Source organism: Lynx rufus, unplaced genomic scaffold, assembly GCF_022079265.1.
Source record: "Lynx rufus isolate CCGP_SWC_20201006 ecotype Redwood Valley unplaced genomic scaffold, mLynRuf1.p SCAF_27, whole genome shotgun sequence".
Taxonomy (NCBI): Eukaryota; Metazoa; Chordata; class Mammalia; order Carnivora; family Felidae; genus Lynx; species Lynx rufus.
In genome coordinates this window covers 3,344,664-3,365,326 of record NW_025814842.1, presented here as the reverse complement: position 1 = coordinate 3,365,326, position 20,663 = coordinate 3,344,664, and the positions used below count along the sequence as shown (strand labels likewise).

The 20,663-nt window shown below is 58.3% G+C and overlaps 1 protein-coding gene across 1 annotated transcript in view; it reads right to left on the bottom strand.

Moving 5' to 3' along the window:
- Positions 1–20,663, bottom strand: part of SDK1 (sidekick cell adhesion molecule 1) — a 157,952-nt gene that overhangs the window by 31,482 nt on the left and 105,807 nt on the right. The window contains exons 20-22 of the mRNA XM_047089469.1: positions 7,852–7,967; positions 6,117–6,303; positions 4,554–4,691 (exon numbers count right to left, since the gene is read on the bottom strand). Coding sequence (XP_046945425.1) covers positions 4,554–4,691; positions 6,117–6,303; positions 7,852–7,967 — 441 coding nt within the window. The remainder of the gene's footprint in view (positions 1–4,553; positions 4,692–6,116; positions 6,304–7,851; positions 7,968–20,663) is intronic.

Here is a 20,663-nt window from a genome sequence, read left to right as displayed (position 1 = left end):
AGCAGCCAAAGCCATCGGCACCTTCCATCCCCGTGTGGCCCTGACCTCAGAAGAGCCCAGCCAAGTGCGTCCTTACTACGAAATGGGCTCATCCTTCAAACTCATCAAAGCGAGTGTCTCTTAGCCTACAGCTCTCCAAGTACCTTCCAGTCGGCTCGCCGTGTTCATATCGTGCCTTTTATAGAACACTGATTCAGCTAAATGACTCCCTCCCAGATGATTTCAGAGTGATCCTGCCTGCGTTTGAGTGACCTCCAAATTTGAGCTTTTCTGCAGAGAAACAGGGCCGTTTCTGCCCAGGGAGCCTGGCCCTCACCCTGCATGGCTCAAGGAAGGGGTCTGGGATGCCAGTTTGCACACACACTGCCCATCATCAGCAAACGGATGGGGTCCATTTGGATGTAAAATTAATCTGGAGAGCACCCCCCCTCACTTTTTTTTTTTTTTATGTTTTATTAAAAAATGCCTTCCTTTTCCCCAGAGCAGAAACAAACCCATGTATGGATTTTGTGAATTCTATCCCACTAGGACGTACAGCTAGTCTGGCCTCCCCTGCATCTCAACTATGTCAGAATCTTATTTATTTAGTCCATTTGTAAACCGTGCCCCGCAATACAAAGCCCCGGGGTGCAATCACATAAAATACTACCGTTTAAAACATCTTAAAAAACATAAAAGTAACTCTGCCATAAAACCCATTCCCTAAGAACACAGCTCCTGCTCCATGTGGCTCGGTGCTCCCCACCGTGACCAGGGCACTGGCGGGGGACGGCGGGGGAGGAGCCGGGCCTGTCTTCTCCGTGGAGGGATCGCAGGCAGGGTCTGCCCGTGCCAGGTGGGTGTTCTGCTCTCGAGGAACGTCCGGCCGGCCAGGAGGCAGGAAAATCGGCCAGCAGAATCGCCAGCGGGTGAGACGACCGTTTGACGGCCTTCCTCCCTGTCTTTGCCGCACAGACAGGCCCTCCGTGTCCGTAACCACCTTCACGGGAGGGCTGGCGTTACCGCAGAGTTAGTAGGATTCCAGCCCCAGATGTTTTCACCACACTTGCAACCACATCTCTTGGAAATGCAGCGGTTCTGTGAGGCATTTTGAAGAACTGGAAATTGTTCGGAGACCCGGTTGCCACCCCCGCGATTCCCTGTTGGAAATCCAGATCCAACGTGAAGGAGGCAAGGGTTGGGTTCCTCCGAGAGACCCCCACTCGAGAGGCCCGCACGCTGATCAGACGGGCCAGCCGATGCCCTAGGGGAGGGGACAATACGCTTCTCAGAGAGACAAGTGTCTGGGAACGGAGGCGGGACGGCGAGGGCCGGCCGCTTTGACCTCAGCCGGGCGCAGGACGCCGCGCTGTGTGTGCTTCCCAAAGCTGCCTTCTGTTTAGCCACTTGGAGCGTCTGGTCCTTTTGCGTATGTGACAGCACAGCCTTACTTTCACCTGAAAGATCCCCTCCTCCCCTCTCCAGCCTCAGGTCAAAATGCCCCCGACGGGCCTGGGGGCGGAGAGAGGCCACAGGAAAGTCTCTCCTGCTCTGAGTTCCTGCCCTCTACCGGCCTGCGTTCCTCCTTTGGCCCGTGTGGCTGCAGAGCGTGGCCAGCTAGAAGGCCAGCTAGAAGGGGTCGGATCTGTCGGCTGCTGTCTGGCTAAGCCAGGGGCTCTGGCAGATGCCATCAGACCAGGCAGGCACATGGTAGGACCCGGAAGAGCAACACTGGTGTTGGCCAGTGGTCAGGGACACCCCCTGACCCCACAGGGTCAGGGGCACTCAGGAAGAGGGCTGGTGGGTTCTGCTCACGGGGAACAGGCTGTTTGCTGGGTTCCAGGCAGGGAGGACGGGCGGGGGGCGGGGGCGAGGCCAGCCTCACCCCCGGCTGGAGCAGGGGCAGAGCGGTTTCAGGAGGGGTCTGCGGCTGAGAGGAAGGACCCAGCGGAGGCCCCTCCGACTCCAGCAGAGTCTGCAGCTTAGCGGCAGCTGTGAAGCAACCATCCCCAGCCCCAGGCCCGGACCAGCCGCATGACAGACGAGCAGGAATCAGGGGGTCGGGGGTGTGCCCGTGCCGCCTTCAGGGCCAAGGTTTGGGGGTCTGGATGGTTGGGTCTCAAGCGCCCAGGGACTGCGCCCCGAGCTTCCGGAGAGACCTGTGAGCTGCTGACTGAAAGTACCTTCTCCTGCCCGGCTCCAGAGCGTATATACTCACTGCCAAAGACAGGAAAATCCAGGCAGAGGAACCAGCCCTCCCGACAGACAGGAGGGCCAACGGAGTGACAGAGGGTCTTACTACTTGTGAAAAGAGGCGAGATGCTTGCGACCAAGAAGATCTGCCTGTCGTCACCAGAGAGAGAGGGAGAGGGGAGGGAGGGAGGGGGAAGAAGGGGAGAGAGTGAGAGGGAGAGAGGGAGGGAAAGGGGGAGAAGGGGAGAGGGAGGGAGGGAGGGGAAGGGAGAGGGGAAGAAGGGGTAGGGAAGAGAGAGGGATAGGGAGAGAGAAGCAGAGAGAGGGAGGGAGAGAGGAAGAGAGAGAGAGGGAGGGAGGAAAAGAGACAGGGAGAGAGGGAGGGAGGGAGAGAGGGAGGGAGGGAGAGAGAGAGGGAGAGAGAGGCAGAGAGGGAGAGACAAGCAGACAGAGGGAGGGAGAGAGGAAGAGAGGGAGGGAAGAGGGAGGGAGGGAGAGAGAAAGGGAGAGAGGGAGGGAGGGAGAAAGAGGCAGAGAGGGAGAGAGAAGCAGAGAGAGAGAGAGGGAGGGAGGGAGGGAGACAAGTGCCATGGGCAGCTGTGACACGCTGATGACCGCTTCCCCCGCTCCCCGCTGTGACGTTTGTGGCACGTGTCCCCCACAAAGCCCACGTGCTCCAGACATTTCCCCATCACGGGCTCTCAAACCAGCCCACCTGGGGCCAAACCCCACGTGTGTCCACATTCTCCACCTGCAGGCCCTGGGTGGTCGTCTTAAGGGCTCGGAGCCTGATTTCTTGTGAAATACGAATAAAGGCGGCCCGGCCGCCGCGTGAGGACTCAGAGAGAGCGTGTGGCCTTGCTCGGCGCCGGGCGTCTAGACGGCGTCTGGTGAGCCACGGCCGTGCTGCTGCAGAGGCCACGTGACCACGGCCCCGACAAGGCCCGGGGAACCAGATGTGCAGGGTCATCTCCCTGGAAGGTAGGAGGAGGCCGTGGGGACAGACGTGTGGCGAGCCGGCAGGACTCCGGGACGTCGGAACGCAGAGATCGGGGGATCGCGAAGCAGGGCCCACCGTGGCTCCCGACCGGGCGGAGGCCACGGCCACGGTCCTGCCTGGATGGCAAGTACTTCTTTATAAGACGAAGGCAGCCAGCCTGGGGGCCGAGGCGTGCATGCCATGGAGTTTCTAGAGAGATTCTATAAGCCCATCGATGCAGAATAAGTCACTTATTTGAGGAGGTACAGGAAAACCCGTACCTTGATGGGGAGGGGTCCAAGGTGGCTCGGGGCCATGATTTTTGGCCATCCTTTCCCCGTTGCGTGTGGCACTAGTTAAAAGGCGTCTGCAACGCCCGGGCCACCTGGTCCCCACGCAGGCACTGGGCCCTGAAGAGGACGCAGCGGGTGTGGCCGCGCCATCTCGGGCCGGGCCCGTGCCCTCCGCCATTTCACACACCGCACACCCGTACCACCTCTACTGTTATTTACCAAAGCGCATCCATCGCTTGTCTGAGACTCTCTCCCCTCACGTGTTTACATCTCTGATTTGGGCTTGATGATGCCAACATACTGGGCTGTGGTTTACGGCGGGCCTTTTTTCTTTCTTAGCACTTCGTAAAATAACAATGAATCTTAGAGTCGATAATGGCATTTTAGATTCGATGAAATGAAATCTGGTGCTTAAATTTTCCTCAAATCAGCCCCCCGTTTTACTTGAAAGTACTTATTTTAAAAGGAAACTTTTATCACGGCTTTAAATGGAGCGTCAATATTATTTGATGTGTTGGTTATATTTTCTCCTCCTGGGCATTAAATAATCTACAACGTTTACGGTCTGGCCGCGCGCGTTTCCAGGGGAAGCCCGCCCTGGGCCGGGCGCCCTCCTGTGGCACCGGTGCCGGGCACAGAGTGGGCGAGAAAAAAGTGCCCACGGAGCCCTCTGACAGCGGGGCAGCAGTGAGCGGGAGGAGACAGACGCGCCAGAAATTACAACGGCACCAGAGACAGGCAGCAAGGCAGCAGGGGCGGATCAGCACCTCCGGGACCAAGGGGCGAGGGTGCTCTCCCGTCTGCCCCCTTCCCGCGCAGCGGGCGGGTCCCCCGGGCTCCGCCGCGAACACGCGCATCCCCGGTCCCCGCTCCACACCCCCAGAGCCCAGGCTCCGAGCCCCTTGCTAGGCGCTGCTCGGCCGGCACCCCCTCCTGCCCGGAAGCTGCTGGTTTCCTCTTCCGTCCCCCGCCTCGTACTGGGCTTTACGCCCTCCTCCCTGTGCCTCTGCCAGGCAAGACTCCCCGCCCTGCAGACACTGTGGAGTGCCGTGCCCTCCCCATGCGCGCCCTGTGGGGCCGGCCCTCCCCATGCGCCCCCCTGGCCTTACCTTGCACGGGCGCTAAGGGCTCGTAGACCACTCGGTAGCCCTGCAGGACGCCGTTGGCTGCCACCGGCTCGCCCCACGAGACGTTAAGCGTGGTAGAGGTTATTTCTGAGAACGCCAAAAAGCTGGGGGTCCCCGGAGCTGGAAGAATGGGATGTGAAGGGACTGTTGGTAAAGCTCCTTTATAGACCATTTCCACACACGTCTGTGCCTCCACGTACGATAAAAGCGCTACTAGACGTTATTTTCAACTCCGTAAAAGTCTCAACGCCGTGCGACCACCTCTGAACTTTCCAGGATCAATCAGACACCTGGACACTCCCGAGAAGAGGAGACAAGATGATGGGGGTTTAAACATAAGGAGCCTAAGGGACGCGGTGACAAAGGCAGAAAGATGAGTAAAGAATGAAATGCAGACAGCCCCGTTTTCTAGCAGCTGCTCCCATCCTGTTCCTCTGGGGACAGCAGGGGCTCTGAGGCCGTTGGTGGCTCTGCCCACCTCTCCTGGCCTCTCCCTTAGGGCCCCAGCCGGCCCTCCTCTGAAACGTCACAGTGTCTGCCCTCGGGCTGGGGACAGAGGGGCCCAGTGAGCCCCCCGGGCGGGGGGAAGCTGCCCGCAGAACGCAGACAGCCAGGCGGGTGGCTGGGTTGCTGACCCCGCTCGCCGCCCCCTGCCTGGGCTCCGTGTGGGGGTTGGTGCCCGGAGCAGTCCCCAGTGCTCTGGTAAGGAACGGGTGACCCACCCTGGATTCCAGAAACGGCCCCTGTCCGGCCGCTGGACGAGACCCAGAGGAAAGAGTCCCGGCACGCTGGCCAGTCCTCTCTCAGGCAGGACGCAGGATGCCTGGGAGCCCCTAGCGGGACGGGTCTCCCCGACTTCCCCAGCCTTACACTTCCTGGGTCCCACAAAGTGCATCCCAGGTCCGCGGGACCAGGGTTAAGCTGGCATTCCCTTGGAATCCTGACTCACTTCCTAATGTTCTCTAGGCCGCTGGGGAGCTGGCACTCATGACAGAGGGAGCCACGTGCTGTGTGTGTGGATGTGGGGCCACAGGCGGTGAGGCACGTGGCAGTGCAGTGCTCTCGCCTGGCTGGTGGCGGGTGTCTGAGAAGCGGCTGCAAGCTGTTGCGGGTGTGGCCCTGAAACCCGGCAACCCTGGAAGCGCCCGACGCTGTGGCCTGGGCTCGGCGTACAAAGAACTCACTTCCCCCGGGATCTGGACACGCCGGTGCCGAGCCCCAGCAAGAAGCTCCCCGAGGGAACCGGAAGGAGGCCTGGGTGCGGAGGCGGAGCCCTCCTGCCCTCGGCAACCCGGGAGGGTCCTCGGGAAACAGGTGCCGTCTCACGGGCGCCGCCGCGCAGCAGGCCAGGGCTGGGCACTGGGGAAAACAGCTGAATGCAACCCAGGCCTTTCTCTCCAGAAAGCCCCGGGCACACGACAGCCGTGCGTCACAGGCTGGGCAGAGCAAAGGGCTGTGGGGACAGGGAGGGGCCGCTCATCCAGCCTGGCTCGGCCACCCGCGGCCGTGGGGAAGGGGAGCCCGCGGAACACGCCGCTCTCCTACCGGCCTGGTGGGTGCGCCCCTGCCTGGGGTCACTCCGGGGCCCGTCTCCAGCCGCGTTGAAGGCCGAGATGCTGACCCGGTAAGGGGTGTGACCGGTCAGGTTCTTCAGTTTCAGCACGGTCTCCGGCAGGAACAGGACCTTCATCTTCTCTGTTTCGTTCTGGCTGTCTGCCTCCCAATAGTAAACCTGCCGATAAGAGCCAGAGGTCGGAGGCGGGCCACGGGGCCACGGGGCCACGGGGAAGGGGTGGCAGCCCTGGTTTCTAAACTGGTGGGGGAGGTGCCCAGTGAGCGCTGGGCAGGACTGGACCTCGGCCCGTGTTTCTCCTGGGTTCACTTTGCCCCCCACCGCCCGGCCTGCACATGCTCACGGGCGGACTTGAGGCCCAAGCACAGAGGCTGGAGGAGGTGGGTGGGCAGGACCGTTTCCCAGGACAGCCGGCAGAGAACCACTGCCCTGAGCCAGCGCGAGCCCGGCTGCCCAAAGACAACACCCACCTCAGCTCCGGGGGGCGAAACCCAGCCAGGCCACCAGGGCCACCGGCCCACAGGGCAGAGAGCCGCAGAGAGCTTGGGACAGGTTTTCTGCCCCCACGTGGGCTCCCGGCCACGAGCACTGCTGACTCCTGCCCGCAAGATACGGTCCGGTCCTGCTCTCGGAACTGAGCAAATCTGATCCTACGCTTGAACAGGCCTTACTGGCTTGAGATCAATACCCAAGTTCAATGTCTTTATCGTTAAGGAAATTAGAAAACATATTTTGGACATACATAAATAGCATCTTGCCTCCAAGCTCGTAAGACTTCCCATTACCTCATTAATCACTGTAACAGCCCTGCCGTGGAGGAAGGTATTTATTTTCATAAAACACCGACCAAAATCATTTTTAAATGGACATTTAATTGGCCCAATAGTCATCAGGGCAGGCTGGCCCACAGAAGCTGATGACTGACCAACCTGGGCTCCGACATACCAGTTGGGGAGAGTCATTCGGGAGAAGGAAGGGGGAGTTTTCAAGGGACGGCCCCGGGCTGCTTTCTTCAGGCTGTTTTTAGCTGATCCTTCTGACTTCTCTCCGAAAACGTGGCCTTCCAGGCAGGTGCGCAAGGAGCTTCCCGCCCCCAGATGAACCTACTCTGGGTAATTACTCACTGGCCTCCTGTCTTTCCTTTGCCCCATCTCCGGAACGTTGAGCTAACGTGGAACCTTAGTGTGGTGGTTCTCAATGTGGGGTGCCTAGGAACCACACCCCTGGGGGAACTTGCTAGAAATGCAAATTCTTGGGCCCCCTGCCCTGGGCCTCATGAAATATTCAACAGAGATCCAAGGGCAGGGTCGGGCTGGAGAACCTGTTCTCTTCCGCCAGATCTGTTCTGCTGTCAGCAAAGATACTGGAGGCTCCCAGAGCGGGTGCAGCAGCAGGAAGGGTGCTGGGCGGGGCCTGGGAGGGAGGGGCTGCCGGGCACAAGCCAGCTGCACGGTGAACCAGGCCGCCACCCCCAGGCCGAGAGGCAAGGTCAGGCCGAGCCTGCCCCAGCCGCTCAGCACCGACCCCGGCTCTCCGTCCTGACGGTCAGCTGCGCGTGCAGGGGCAGGACGGAGTGAGCCGGGGGCAGCAGCCGTGGCATGCAGCCAGGGTTCCAGCGAAGCCGCCGGGAACTCTGTGGATTTAGGCCACTCTCCGGGCCTCCAAGTGACCTGGAAGGAAGAGCCAAACCATGCGAGAGAGCATTGCCTTGTAGCCCTGGATGTTCCCGTTCTGGCTCTCCGGTGGCGGCGGCTCCCACGTGACCTCCAGCTGGCTGGCCGTGAGCGGGGTCACCTGGACGTTCTGCGGGGCCATGGCCGGGGCTGGGGAGAGAGCAGCACAGGAGAGGGGCTGAGATGGCTGTTGGCGCGTGCGGGGCCCCTGGCTCCAGGGTGGGCGGCCTCGGAGCCTGCCCCGGGGCCGTGCAGCTTTTAGGCCAGGGAGCGCCACACACGCCCTTCCCGGAACCACGTTTTCAGTTGGCATAAAATGGAATCTGGAGGATTACGAAGAAAATTATATTAATTATAATAATTATATCGAGACGCGGTTGGCAGAGTGTTCAGAAACAAAAGCGTGATCTGGTCATCTGCGTGCGTCGTGGGTGGGCACGGGACGTGGGTGGGGGGCTGTTGCTGAGTGAGCTGCAGGTCCCGCTGGCCGTACGCACCATGCTGCCGCGTTCACGGTGGAGGGAGGCAGTGCGTTTTGGACGGACCGCGGAGAAAATGAGGCACCCACGTGTCCGTCCCAAGTTCAGGAATCTCGCGTCGTGGAGCCTGGCTCCCCGGGTCTGGGCCGTCCTCCAGCGGTGACAGGGACCAGCCTAGGCCGGTCCCCGTCCCCTGCCCTCTACCCAGGCCCCTTATGGCTCGAACTCTGAGGACCCAGTCCTCGATTGCGACCCTGCCCTACCGCCCTGGGGACCACGCTGTGCCCGGAGAGGACACCGTGGCCGTGGCCCGGCAGGCGGCCCTGGGGAAGCTGGGATGGCACCGAGAGCACGTGTGCACACACAGGACACGTCTCCGCTCCGTCTCTGCATTCCTTGCCGGGCATCTGTGCGGGACGCACTTCTCTCTGCCTCCCGGGAGTCCTTCCCTTCTCCCGCCTGTGTGCACCCCAACAGGGCTGTGCTGGGCTGGACCCCGGAGCCCTGGGAGCCGTCTGGGGGGGCTCGGCCCGCGGGCCCACGAGCACTGCCTTCCAACTCAAGCACGTTCCCGGCCACGCATGGAGACCACGCAACAGCCACTGTCCGAGGGCGACAGCCCAGCACGCTGGCTCTCGGGAGACAACGACCTTCGAGAGTCACCCCTTCCCCTCTCCCCCCCCCGGTGTAGAATCAAATAGTAATTAACACCCACTCAGCCTGACACCGACTATTTATTTTGTTCTAACTGTGTGGTTCCCGTATTATCGCTGCCCACCCTGCCGTTAATGGAAATGTTAATAACCCACACCAGGTTGTTGTGACAGATGCTTGGCCTCATTATCAGAAATTCTTATTTACCGCTCCATTAAACAACAGAATCACACAAAAAAACAATTCAATCAAAACTAACTGGAGGAATTTTAACAGCCACATTAATAATCCAAAACATAAATAAAGTTAATGTCTTTTGCATGTTTGCCATCGGCAACTCTATCGCAAAATTACTGTTGTACAATTAAAACGTGAAAGGCGAAATTGAGCACGGCCATTACCCCAGTAGTCGGTTAGAACCGTCTGTGCGTGGTCTCCCCCGACCTCCAACCCCAAGGTTTCCTTTTCAAACCCTGGGCTCACGACCCTTCTCCAGACACGGAGGTCCACAGAAACCGGTGCTTCTGCGGGCTTGAGGCGGCTCCTGGAATTCAGGGGCCACGTGCCTGGACAAGACCCGCCGGTCGCGTGCGGGGCGGCTGAGCCACGCGAACTGCCGTCCCCAAGCTGAGATGCTCCGATGTGCCCACCAGCTGTCCTGTCGCACAGAGCTTTTGTGCCATAAAAATGCCGCAGGGAGTGAGGATTTTTTTTGATGATGACACAGGCAGGGAAGAGAGAGAAATGTGTGTAAACACATAGCAGAGCGTGTCGGTTTCGAGACCTACTTTTCTGGCTCCCGGAAGCTTCTGGGTCTCCGTCCCTGCAGGAAGACCTGACTGGGGAAGGTCCCCTTGTGTACGGCCCAGATGCAGTTCTGGTTTGGCATGGAGCATGTTTGGAGGGAACTGATGGAGCCTCTGATGAGCCCTTGTCTGATGGCTCTCCCCTCTTCGCCCCCGTGGTGTATAGAATGTTTTGGGAACATGCGTGAAATCAGTTTTTAGAAGCAATTTAGTGCAGCGTGCTCTGGCATTTGCTGATAGCAGATCGCCTGCAAACAGCACCGAAGAGGGGCTCACAAAGGTGAAGGCGCAGAGTGGAGATTCTCTCTGCACGTCTCATGTCGGGGCTGACGATGCCGCCACACAGCTGTGAGCCAGTCCTTGGCAGCCACGGAGCCGCCAGAGACAGCACAAGCTTCTAGAGGCACCCTGCGCCTGGAGATTTCTGGAATCTCCTGGGCCTCTGGCTGATTGTGTAGGGAGGCCCTACAGGTTGGGTGCTGGGGGCTGCACGCTGGCAGGCAAGCCCCACAGAGCAGGACGGGCAGCTTACTCAACCCCCAGGCGGACTCGCTGCCCCCGACGTGGCCACCAGCCATCAGTCACTGGGGAACAAACGGCCACTGGAACAAAATGGCTGTCCCTGGCTCAGTCTTAATTTGCTGGGAAGCAGAGAGTGCTGGCTCATGGCCACCTGGCTCCAGGCCCACTGGATCACCAGAATGACCTGGTCACTTAACAGTCCTGAGCTACAGACCCTCCACCCTCCACCAAAACATCGTCCCCTCCCATGGGAGGGTCATCCATCTGGCCCATGGAAATCTCTCTCTTGCAGGGACCCTGCGGACCCTCCGCCTCTGACTCTAGTTTGGCCGATGACAGGGGAGCGGTAGTGACATGTGGGTAGGGGTGACATAGGCCACCTCCTAGCAGAAGCTTCCAGAGGGTTCCCTGGCCGGTTACCTCCTCTTTTCCCTCAAACACCTGACCTAGCAGGTCCTGCATGGGGATTGACCCCTCAGTCTGTGTCTTTGAAAGAAGACGACAGGAAGCTGGAGAGAAAGAGCTGGCCTTGAAGGATGGGGAAGGTGCACGAGAGAAGTTGCCACTGGTGTTTCAGCCACGCGGAGTCTGTAGTTATTTGTTGCCATGGCACAATGTGCTGGAAATTTCCTGAATGTCAACCGGGCCTTAGGCTTGGCGCTGAGGGGTAGGTGGATACAAGGATGCGGAAACAGGTGTAACAAGAGAGACAGGTCACAATAATCATGATACAGGGTGTAACGTGAGGGCAGGTTCCAAGGGCCACGAGAAGTCACTTCTGGCTGGGGGACACAGGCTCTTTCCTGGAAACAGAGTATCCTTCAAAAATGGGGCAGATTTAACATGGGACAACGGGCCAGGGAAGCACGGGCGAAGTAAGAGACAGGAATGGGAAGGGCGAGGGTACGGAGGTGACAAGGCAGGGTACCTGCTGGGGTCACATCAGACAGACAGTCATCAGATGCCAGTGCTACCTGGGGCCACACCAGGCATCTATTCATGCTGAACCATGCTAAGCCATGCTAGGCCATGATAAGCTATGCTAGGCCATGCTAGGCCATTCTAGGCTATGCTAAGTTATGCTAGATCATGCTAGGCTATGCTAGGCTATACTAAGCCATGCTAGATCATGCTAGGCCATGCTAGGCCATGCTAAGCTATGCTAGGTTATGCTAGATCATGCTAGGCTATGCTAGGCCATGCTAGGCCATTCTAGGCTATGCTAGGTTATGCTAGGTCATGCTAGGCTATGCTAGGCCATGCTAGGCCATTCTAGGCTATGCTAGGTTATGCTAGATCATGCTAGGCTATGCTAGGCCATGCTAGGCCATTCTAGGCTATGCTAGGTTATGCTAGGTCATGCTAGGCTATGCTAGGCTATACTAAGCCATGCTAGATCATGCTAGGCGATGCTAGATCATGCTAGGCCATGCTAGGCTATACTAGGCGATGCTAGGTCATGCTAGGCTATTCTAGGCCATGCCAGGCCATTCTAGGCTATGCTAGGTTATGCTAGGTCATGCTAGGCTATGCTAGGCTATACTAAGCCATGCTAGATCATGCTAGGCCATGCTAGACTATGCTAGGCGATGCTAGATCATGCTAAGCCATGGTAGGCCATGATAGGTTAAACTAGGCCATACTAGACCATGCTAGATAATTCTAGGCTATGATAGGCCATGCTAGATCATGCTAGGCCATGTTAGGTTTCTACTTTCATTTTTTGTAACCCGGTGATTCATTATTTGGGTAGAGCAAACTTTTAACTGATACTTTGCGGATCATTGTTAACATTTTAATATAACGAGGTTAAGTATTTCTTTATATAATCAAAAAAATTACACATTTCTCAGTTCACTTTAATTACATCAACCCCTTTCTGGCCAAACACTCCTCCTGATTTCCTGTCGAAGTAAATAGGAAACAGAATTCTCTAATGTAGTTTACCTTCTCAGCACACTTGGCCAGCACATCTGTTCCCCTAAGCCAAGATACCTGGAGACAGGCTCCAGCTCGGGGTAATTATCTAACCTCCGGGGCCTTCGCAATACATAAAGGAGGCTTAAACAGATCATGGCTCTTCAGCTTAGTGGGGGGCCAAGTCAGAACTGGAGACAGAGCAATGACTCAGAGCAGGGAAGTCGGGAAGGAGCAGAATCTCAAAAGGTGAGCCGGGCCTGCAGACACAAAGGCTTCGCTCCCTTCTGGGCAGGGGTACGGTTCACAGGAGAAAGACAGGAGAATCACTGCCGTCACCGAACATAAAGCCCGATGCCCGCGGTGCCCCACGAGGCCGCCAGCCCTGCCTCGAGAAACTCAGGGTCTGTCAACGACCATTCGGTGCGACATCACACGGTAGTTTTTTTAAAAGCCTGCAACATGGGGCGCCTGGATGGCGCAGTCGGTTAAGCGTCCGACTTCAGCCAGGTCACGATCTCGCGGTCCGTGAGTTCGAGCCCCGCGTCAGGCTCTGGGCTGATGGCTCAGAGCCTGGAGCCTGTTTCCGATTCTGTGTCTCCCTCTCTCTCTGCCCCTCGCCCGTTCATGCTCTGTCTCTCTCTGTCCCAAAAATAAATAATAAAAACGTTGAAAAAAAAAAAAAATTAAAAGCCTGCAACAGACAGTTCAAAGGGAGAAGATGGTGTTTTACAAATCCGTGATAAACAGAGAAGACGAGGATCGCCCCTTCCTCAACCTCCAGCCCCCTGTCTCCAGAAATCTGCAGGGCCTTCTGTAGAGTGCTCTCATCTGGTCTGACGGCTGCTGGAATCCTAGCAGCCCATGAGGGGCGTGACAACGGCGTTGAGGGCGGCATTGAAGCTTGGCGTCTGGGCTCACTTCACCCTCATGGCCGGCCCGCAGAGGCGGGGGCTCGTCGCCGCCATTCATGCAGGGGAGGCTGGGGCCGGAGAGAGCAGGGCCTGGCCCCAGGTCTCCACTCACCCCACACTCTAAGCCGGGCAGCTCGGCTCCCAGCACCATGCCTGGGGGTGGGCAGGGGATTCAAGGCCACGTTCCTGGGGTCCTGGGGCGGCCGCCTCGGCCCAGCGCCTTGTCACTCAGGCTGGCGCTCTGCCCTCCAGCTCAAATGTCTGTCTTTGCTCCAATCATCTCACTGCTGAGCCAGAACAAACACAATTCTAAGGAAGCTTAACAAGAAAAATCAGGAAACTGGTCACAGGAAACCTATTTTTCAAAGTAATCAATGCCATGGACTCCAGGCTACAGAGGCTGCAGGCCGGAGGTCGTGGGAAAAGCCCTGGATGGAGAGTCTTAGGATCCAGGCTCAGCCTGCGGGACCTCGGACACAGTTTGGTCTCCCCGAGCCTCAGTTTCTTTTGTAAAATTGGAGAAAATACCAGACTCAGTGGGTTTCACAGACGAAATGAGCTAAGTCTTGAGAGGGTACAGATCAGCGGCCAGCAAGGAGGAGGCGCTCTGTAAGGTGGCTTGAACACGGTGTCTCGCTCCAAGCTCATTCCCCCGCACTCACCGACTGGCGAATGGCCCAGTGGGTGCGAATGGCACATTGGTCCTGCTTGGCCTGTGTCCCCGCTGGGACTGTCGGTAATTAAGTCACCACGTGCTGACGCATTTAAACGTCCGTCTTTCCTCATGGAAACGTCCGTCTTTCCTCCTCATGAACCAGGAGCTGCACAGGCATGTCCTGGGCACTCTGCCTTCCACAGCCCTGGACGCCGGTACCTTGGATCACGGAGACACTCTGAGGACCCGCCTTCTGTTCCCCGCACCCTCCCTTATGTAATCTCCTCTTGGGAACACTTGCTTCCGACCACGGAACATGGCAGACGCTGTGGCCAGGGCACCGTGATGAGCTTGCAGGAGACTGTACCTCTCCACAGCTCGTGCCCCTCCTGCCGGCCCTCTGCCCTGCCCCCTCCGGTACCCGCTCTGATGAAGCCAGCGGCCACGTCGGGAGATGCCCCACGGAGAGGCTCATCAAGGCCTCCGTCCAACAGCCCATGAGACGCAGTCCTGCCAACGACTACACCAGCTTACAGATGGACCCTTTCCCGGTCCAAACTTTGGATGAGACAGCGGCCCTGGCTGGCACCTTGGGAGAGACCCAAAGCGGGGGACGCAGCTAAGCTGTGCCTGGATTCCTGGCCCCCACACACTGTGAAGCGGCACAGGTGTGTTTCAAGCAGCTGTGCAGGGAAAATTTGTTATGCAGCGGTAGCTAACCAATACACCCAACAGGCAGGAAGGCCCAGACTCTGCACATCCTGGGCTCTGCCAGACGGGCTCGAATCTGGTGTAGTACCGCTCATAAATGTGGGATTTCATGGTGTTCAAGCGAGAACTCCTGTTATGTCCAACATGTGTTCATAACTGGTCCAGACCCAGCTCTGGGCCTGGCACCGTGAGGGTGCAGAGGAACACCGCTCCGGGCCTTCTGACTGATAGACGTGCCACAGGAACTACGGAAGTCTGGAGCTTGGGGGGTTTGAGGGGTTCTGCTACCGGTGCCTCCAGAGCAAGGGCGAGGGTGAGATCGGGAAGGCTCTGAGTCATGACTGAGCGAGCTTGGACGTGTGGCAAGGAGGAGGGGGGCCCAGGCAGGGACTCAAGCAGGGGACAGGGCAGCAAAGGTATGCTGAGGACACTTAATCTTCCCCAGCTTGGGATGCGGGCTGATCTGGGATCACGTGGCAGCTGCAATCCCAAGATGCTGGTTTCAAAAACCGTGGCTTAAAAAGTTGCTTCGGGGCGCCTGGGCGGCTCGGTCGGTTCAGCATCTCTTAATTTCGGCTCAGGTTATGATCTCACGGTCTCTGAGTTTGAGCCCTGCGTCGGGCTCCGTGCTGACGGCGCGGAGCCTGCGTGGGGTTCTCTGTCTCCCTCTCTCTCTCTGCCCCTCCCCTGTCCACACATTCTCTCTCCCTCTCAACATAAATAAACATTTTAAAAACTTTTTTTTAATAAAGAAAATAAAAAAACAGTTGTTGCAACAGGCAGGGAGGTTGAGGCCTGAGAGTTTCAAACCCGTAATCGCAAATGTGGCTCTGTCACCGCTGTTTCAGTGATCCAGGTGAGCGCCGAACATCTGATTCCATCCCGTGACGCTCCCCGCTTTCTGCCATCATCGACGCTGTCCCCACCTGCCACCGACTGACTGCCACCACCTGCCGGCAGGAGATGCAGGGGTGAAAGCCGCTCAGACAAGCCAGCTGTGCACTGGCACCTGTTGCTGGGCTTTTCTCCTCGCCTACGCAGGGACCGTCCCACCAGAGCAAGACCCAGGCCCTGCCAGGCCACGACTGCATTATAACCACTGGCGGTCTGTGTAACACAAACCACAGCCCGCATCCTATGCGGACTGTATTCGCCAAACTCAAGTGAGAGGAAGGATGTTTATCCTCACATCACACCTTCGAAAACTGAGCCTGAAGGGGTTAGTTTGTTTGGCCCAGAAGGGGCTGGATTTGAACTTGGGTCTGCATCACCAGAAGGCTGTGTTGCCAAGGAAAGGGCTTTGGGAAGCTTTCTGTGAAGGGCCAGACAGCATTTTAAGTTTTGAGGGACACAGGTCTCTGTTGCAGCAACTCAACTCTGCCTCTGAACGGCAAAAGCAGCCGCAGACAGTAAGCAAACGAATGGGCGTCTCAATAAAACTTTATATAAAAACGGGCACTGGCTGGATTCGGCCCCTGGGCCTGGTTTGCAGACCCTGCTCTGAGTCAATAAAGAAAGGGCAGGGATGGGAAGGGGGTCCTCGCCTGCCAGCTTTGTCATATATAATGAGTCGTGTCATGTATAATGAGGAATGTCCCCGGCCACCAGCCTCCTGAGCTTGTCCCCGTGATATAATCCTGGACCCGTCGGGTACATTGGGAACAGCCACCAGGTTCTGGCCACCGGGGACCCCTGTGAGGGTCAAAGGACAGATAAGTACGTGTGGGCCCGGGGAGGCAATGGGGGGCCTGGGAAGTCTGGAGAGGCAGGTGACACGATGCAGGAAGCCCCAGGGGATGAGGCTGCCAGAGACTGGCTTTATTGATGGTGCTCTCATTTTTTTTAAAGAAGGGATAAATCTTTTTAATTTTTTTTTTTTTTTTTTTGGGAGAGAGAGCACAAACAGGGGAGGGTCACAGAGAGGAGGACAGAGGATCTGAAGTGGGCTCTGTGCCGACAGCAGTGAGCCCGATGTGAACCTCACGTGATATCGGGACCTGAGCCGAAGTTGGACGCTTCTCAGCCGAGCCACCCAGGTGCTCCCGTGGTTTTCTCAATTTTTGAAACCCCATGTTCTGATTTTGATTCCAGAGGGCCTTGTTTTCTAAGAAAAATAGCTTCCTTGGATGAGGTGGCTGCACTGACGTGTCCTGCCACCACTGACCCGCTGAGCATTCCTGGAGAATTCTCCGGAAGCTTGGGTGCTTCCGTTTTTCTCACCTGTAAAATGAAGGTAACCTCTGAGCCCCACGCCCACTGGGACGTGGCAAGTTTGAGCCAAGACAAAGGACACTGCAGGCAGGGTCGCGGGGTGTCTCCCCCCAGTTCCTACTCTCCTCCCACGTCCCACTGCCGGGACCCACTGTGCCCGACGCCAGGTGACCTCCAGGCCAAGCTCCAGATCAAAGGAACTGGTTGAAGAAGTCCGTGTCCGAGTGAGGCTGGGGACCAGGTCGCTAGCAGGGACACGCAGAAGTAAGCCTCCGCCCTGCACAAGCTGGGCTGCCCCTCACCCCAGCTCTGACAGCGGGGGCGGGGCAGCTGCAGGCCTACGGACGCCCTCCTCCCCGCCACCAGGGAGGCCGGCGCAGACCTTCCTGCTTTACAGGAAGGGAAGTGAGACAGCGTTCCGACAAGGGCAGGCTGGAATCTGAGCCCAGAGTGTCCTGTTCCAGGTGTGGCCTCAGGGATGCTGGCCTGCCCCAGACAAGCCGGGGAGGTGAGAGCCCACGATCAGCTAGTCATCGAACGACTACAAGGCACGTGCTGGGGAGGTCAAGGCACAAGAGAGGCCTGGGGCCTCGGGATGAAACTTGGGGCATCTGTCCCCAGGCAGCAGGTGCACCTCGTGCAGGATACAGATGTCCGTTCCTCCCTCCAGGGTGAGCTGCAGGCTGTGAGCTGTGGGGCATGCAGGGGGCCCCCCACCACGCCTGGGCCAGAGGCGAAGAGGCAAGGAGGGCTTTGTGGGGAAGGACTTGAAGGCTGGAGAGAAGAGTCAGGTGGGGCCAAGTCGGTTTGAGCCATCGGACGTCTCTCCAGAAAGGCTTTGTGAGCGGGCAGGGAGCACCGTGGCCACAGTCGTACTCTTGGGGATGACAGGGCTGCAGCCGGGAGGGCACTGGCCGTGAGGACCAGCTGGGCGACTGCTACGACGCCACAGGCAGGTGAATGAGGGCGGTGGCCACAACAAAGGAGAAAGCGACAGAGTGTCTTTGATGTCGGGGACCGCGAGTCAACAAATGGTGACTGGCCGACGGGTCATGGGGATCGACGACTGGGAGGAACCAAGGCCATCACCCGAGGGGCCACGTGGGATTTGGGGATGGATGGAGGCATTGCTCCCGGGACCACACACAGGAGTAGACTCGGGAACCGCGTGGCCCCTGAGGATGTGGGAAGGAAGGCGACTGTCCTGAGAGAGCGGACCTACAGAATGGAGTGAACGGCACCAAAGAGAGGGCCAAGGCGGAGCCGGGAGCCAGGGTGCCACCGAGACCGAGCTGGAGACGGCCGCAGTCAGAGCAGGTCAAGGGCAGAGCTGGAAGCAGCCTTAGAATTTCCAACAGCAAAAGGGGCCGAAGCTGCTAAGTCTCGAAGTGGAGGAAGGAACCGAAGGCGGAGGGGAGCTAATCCCCCGGGAGCCTGTGTGCTGACTGCATACTTGATCATGTGAAGAAGGTGTTATTAATTTTTCTAGATCTGATAATGGCTTCATGGCTATATATACACATACATATATATATATATATATGTACACACACACACACACACTATATACGTATGCAAATGTGTGTGTGTTTAAGGAGCTCTTTTAGGGATACGCGCTGGGGATGTTTTTGAACGAAACGATATGATGTTTAAAAGAAAGGATAGGATGTCTGAGAAATGCTTCTGAGCCACTGGGCAGAGGGCACAAGTGCAAGTCCCGAGGAAGCAAGACCCCGCGTCGGTGCCGCGGCGGAGCGGGTGGTGGGGGCACGGGGGCGCGCAAAGCCGGCCCGTCTGCTGCTGGGTGTGCCGCAGGCTTCCCTGCTCAGCGGTGACACAACAAACAAAAGGGAGAAGGTTCTTGAATTCAGGAAGAGCTTGGCCGGGAAGGAGAGGCACAGGCAAGGCCCCGGGCTCCGGGGAGAGACATAGGGTTGGAGCTCTTTCAAATCCACCGTGTGGGGACGATGCCTCCCTCCCCCCAGGGGAGGACCCGTCGTCTATGCACCCAGCAAGCACGCCAGTCTCTGTAAGGCGTGAAGACCGCGCAGCCAGTAAGGCTTGACCCTGAACAGCCACGCCCCCTCAGAGGTCACAGGCCAGGCCATCTCTCTGCCCAGAGTGTGTGCTGCCCAAGGGCAGGGCCTGCCTGGGCCTTTCCCCCTTCAGTGGCCTCTGGAGCTGCCGAGCGAGTGGGCGCTCGGCCGAGAAGTCTCAGCCCATCACCAATATGGTAATCAGACAAATCTCCGGAGAAGCTGGCCGAGGACTTGGACTCCGGATTGCACGATGTTTGGGATCCTTTCCAGATACAGCATTAGGCATTCAAATATTCTCCATAACCTTCCTACATTGATGGAAATTAGGTTATTAGAAATGTCATTTATCTACCAACATCTCCTGGGCCTCACGTCTCCTAGGAAAGGCAGCAATCCAAGGCGGGGAGCTGCATAGGGAGCCCGTGGCACGGGAGAGAGGCGTCCAGGATTGGGGGGCCAGGAGATGCTCACTGTGGCCGGAGGGGTCCCAGGGGCCTGTCTCAGGAGCAGATTTTATTTTCCCCCTACAGACAGTGGGGACCCACTGAGCGGTTGAAACAGAAAAGTGATGGGATGAGGGTGGGTTGGGGAAGGATCACCCACGCAGGGGTGTGGAGGGTGGGGTGGACATGGGGACTCTGGAGGCTTCCACAAGTCCCTGCTGAAGGGCTTTCGCTCACACCTGTGGACACAGTCCGTGTCCCTCGCGGCACTGCAGCCCCGCCCAGGCTCTAGGAGACTCCTTTCCTGCCCTCTGTCCCGGGGAGCTTCTCACTGCACAGCCGGCTTGGTCCTCACGGCCCTCCTGGCTCAGCCCTCCCCTCCCCTGCTCAGTACCCTATCCCTGTGTGCTTGCAGTGGCTTTATAGTTAACACAGCTGCCTGGCTCGGTCATCTCACTCCCCTCATGGCCTCTGGACAGGGTTTCCTGGGAAGAGGGATGCTGAAGACTGCCTGGAGGAGGTGGCACAGGGCCAGGACCATACCTTGCAACTCTCCCTCGCCTGGGGAGGGGAGGGGCGAGCTCTTAATGTCCTCATCAACATCTGCCCAGTCTGCCAGCGTCAGGCACGGAGACACTGGGGGAGGCCCCTCGGTGGGGACTCTCCAGTCTGGCCTCGGAGGCAACGGCTCATCAGGTGTTTGTGCATCACGGGAGCCCCAGAGGGTGAGAAGGAGCCTACGGAGCCGCCTCCAGGCCAGGTGAGGAACTCTGAGCACCTGCTGCTCACCTGAGAGCCACGACGGCGATCCTGCCTGGCGCGCGGCAGGTCTCGTGCCGCAGCTGACGCCCAGGCCACAGGTCATGACAGCCCGTGTGCAAGCCGTGCCTCCACCTACACACGGCCTGGCCGACTGGCAGACCGGCCACCGAAGCTGCCCGTGGTTTCCATGCCGTCACGAGCCTGCGCTCCACGAGTAGTAACCCGGAGATCCCGCTGCACGAGGACGAGATACCGTGGGCCCGTGAGTCGAGACCTCTGCACAAGTACCGCTGACTCTTGGCCGCACAACGGTCCGAGGCCTGGGGCGCTCAGAGCCTCCGCCTGTCCCCTGGGGTTCGAGACCAGCTCTGTCTGCCGCTAGGGGGAGCCACAGCAGCGAAGAGCCGCGAGATTGGGCTCCCGATCCAGCCAGCAGTAATTAAATGCTGACAAGAAAGGTGGTTCGCAGCGAAGTCTCTCATTCTCTGAAAAGGAGCAAGGCAGGCGTTCCCAGATTCCCTTCAGTCTTGTGACGCGACACACAGGCTCAAAGCCACCCGATGGCACCTGCAGTGTGGGACCGACTGTTTTCCCTCTTTAGCAAAAGGTGTCGTGTTTCAAAGGTCCCACATGGGGCGCTGCTGACCTGACCTCTCGTGGGCGCTTCCCACTGGGCCCAGGAGAAAGTCCTGACTCCCTCTTTTGGAGACAGAGCCTTGCCAGTCCTTCTTTT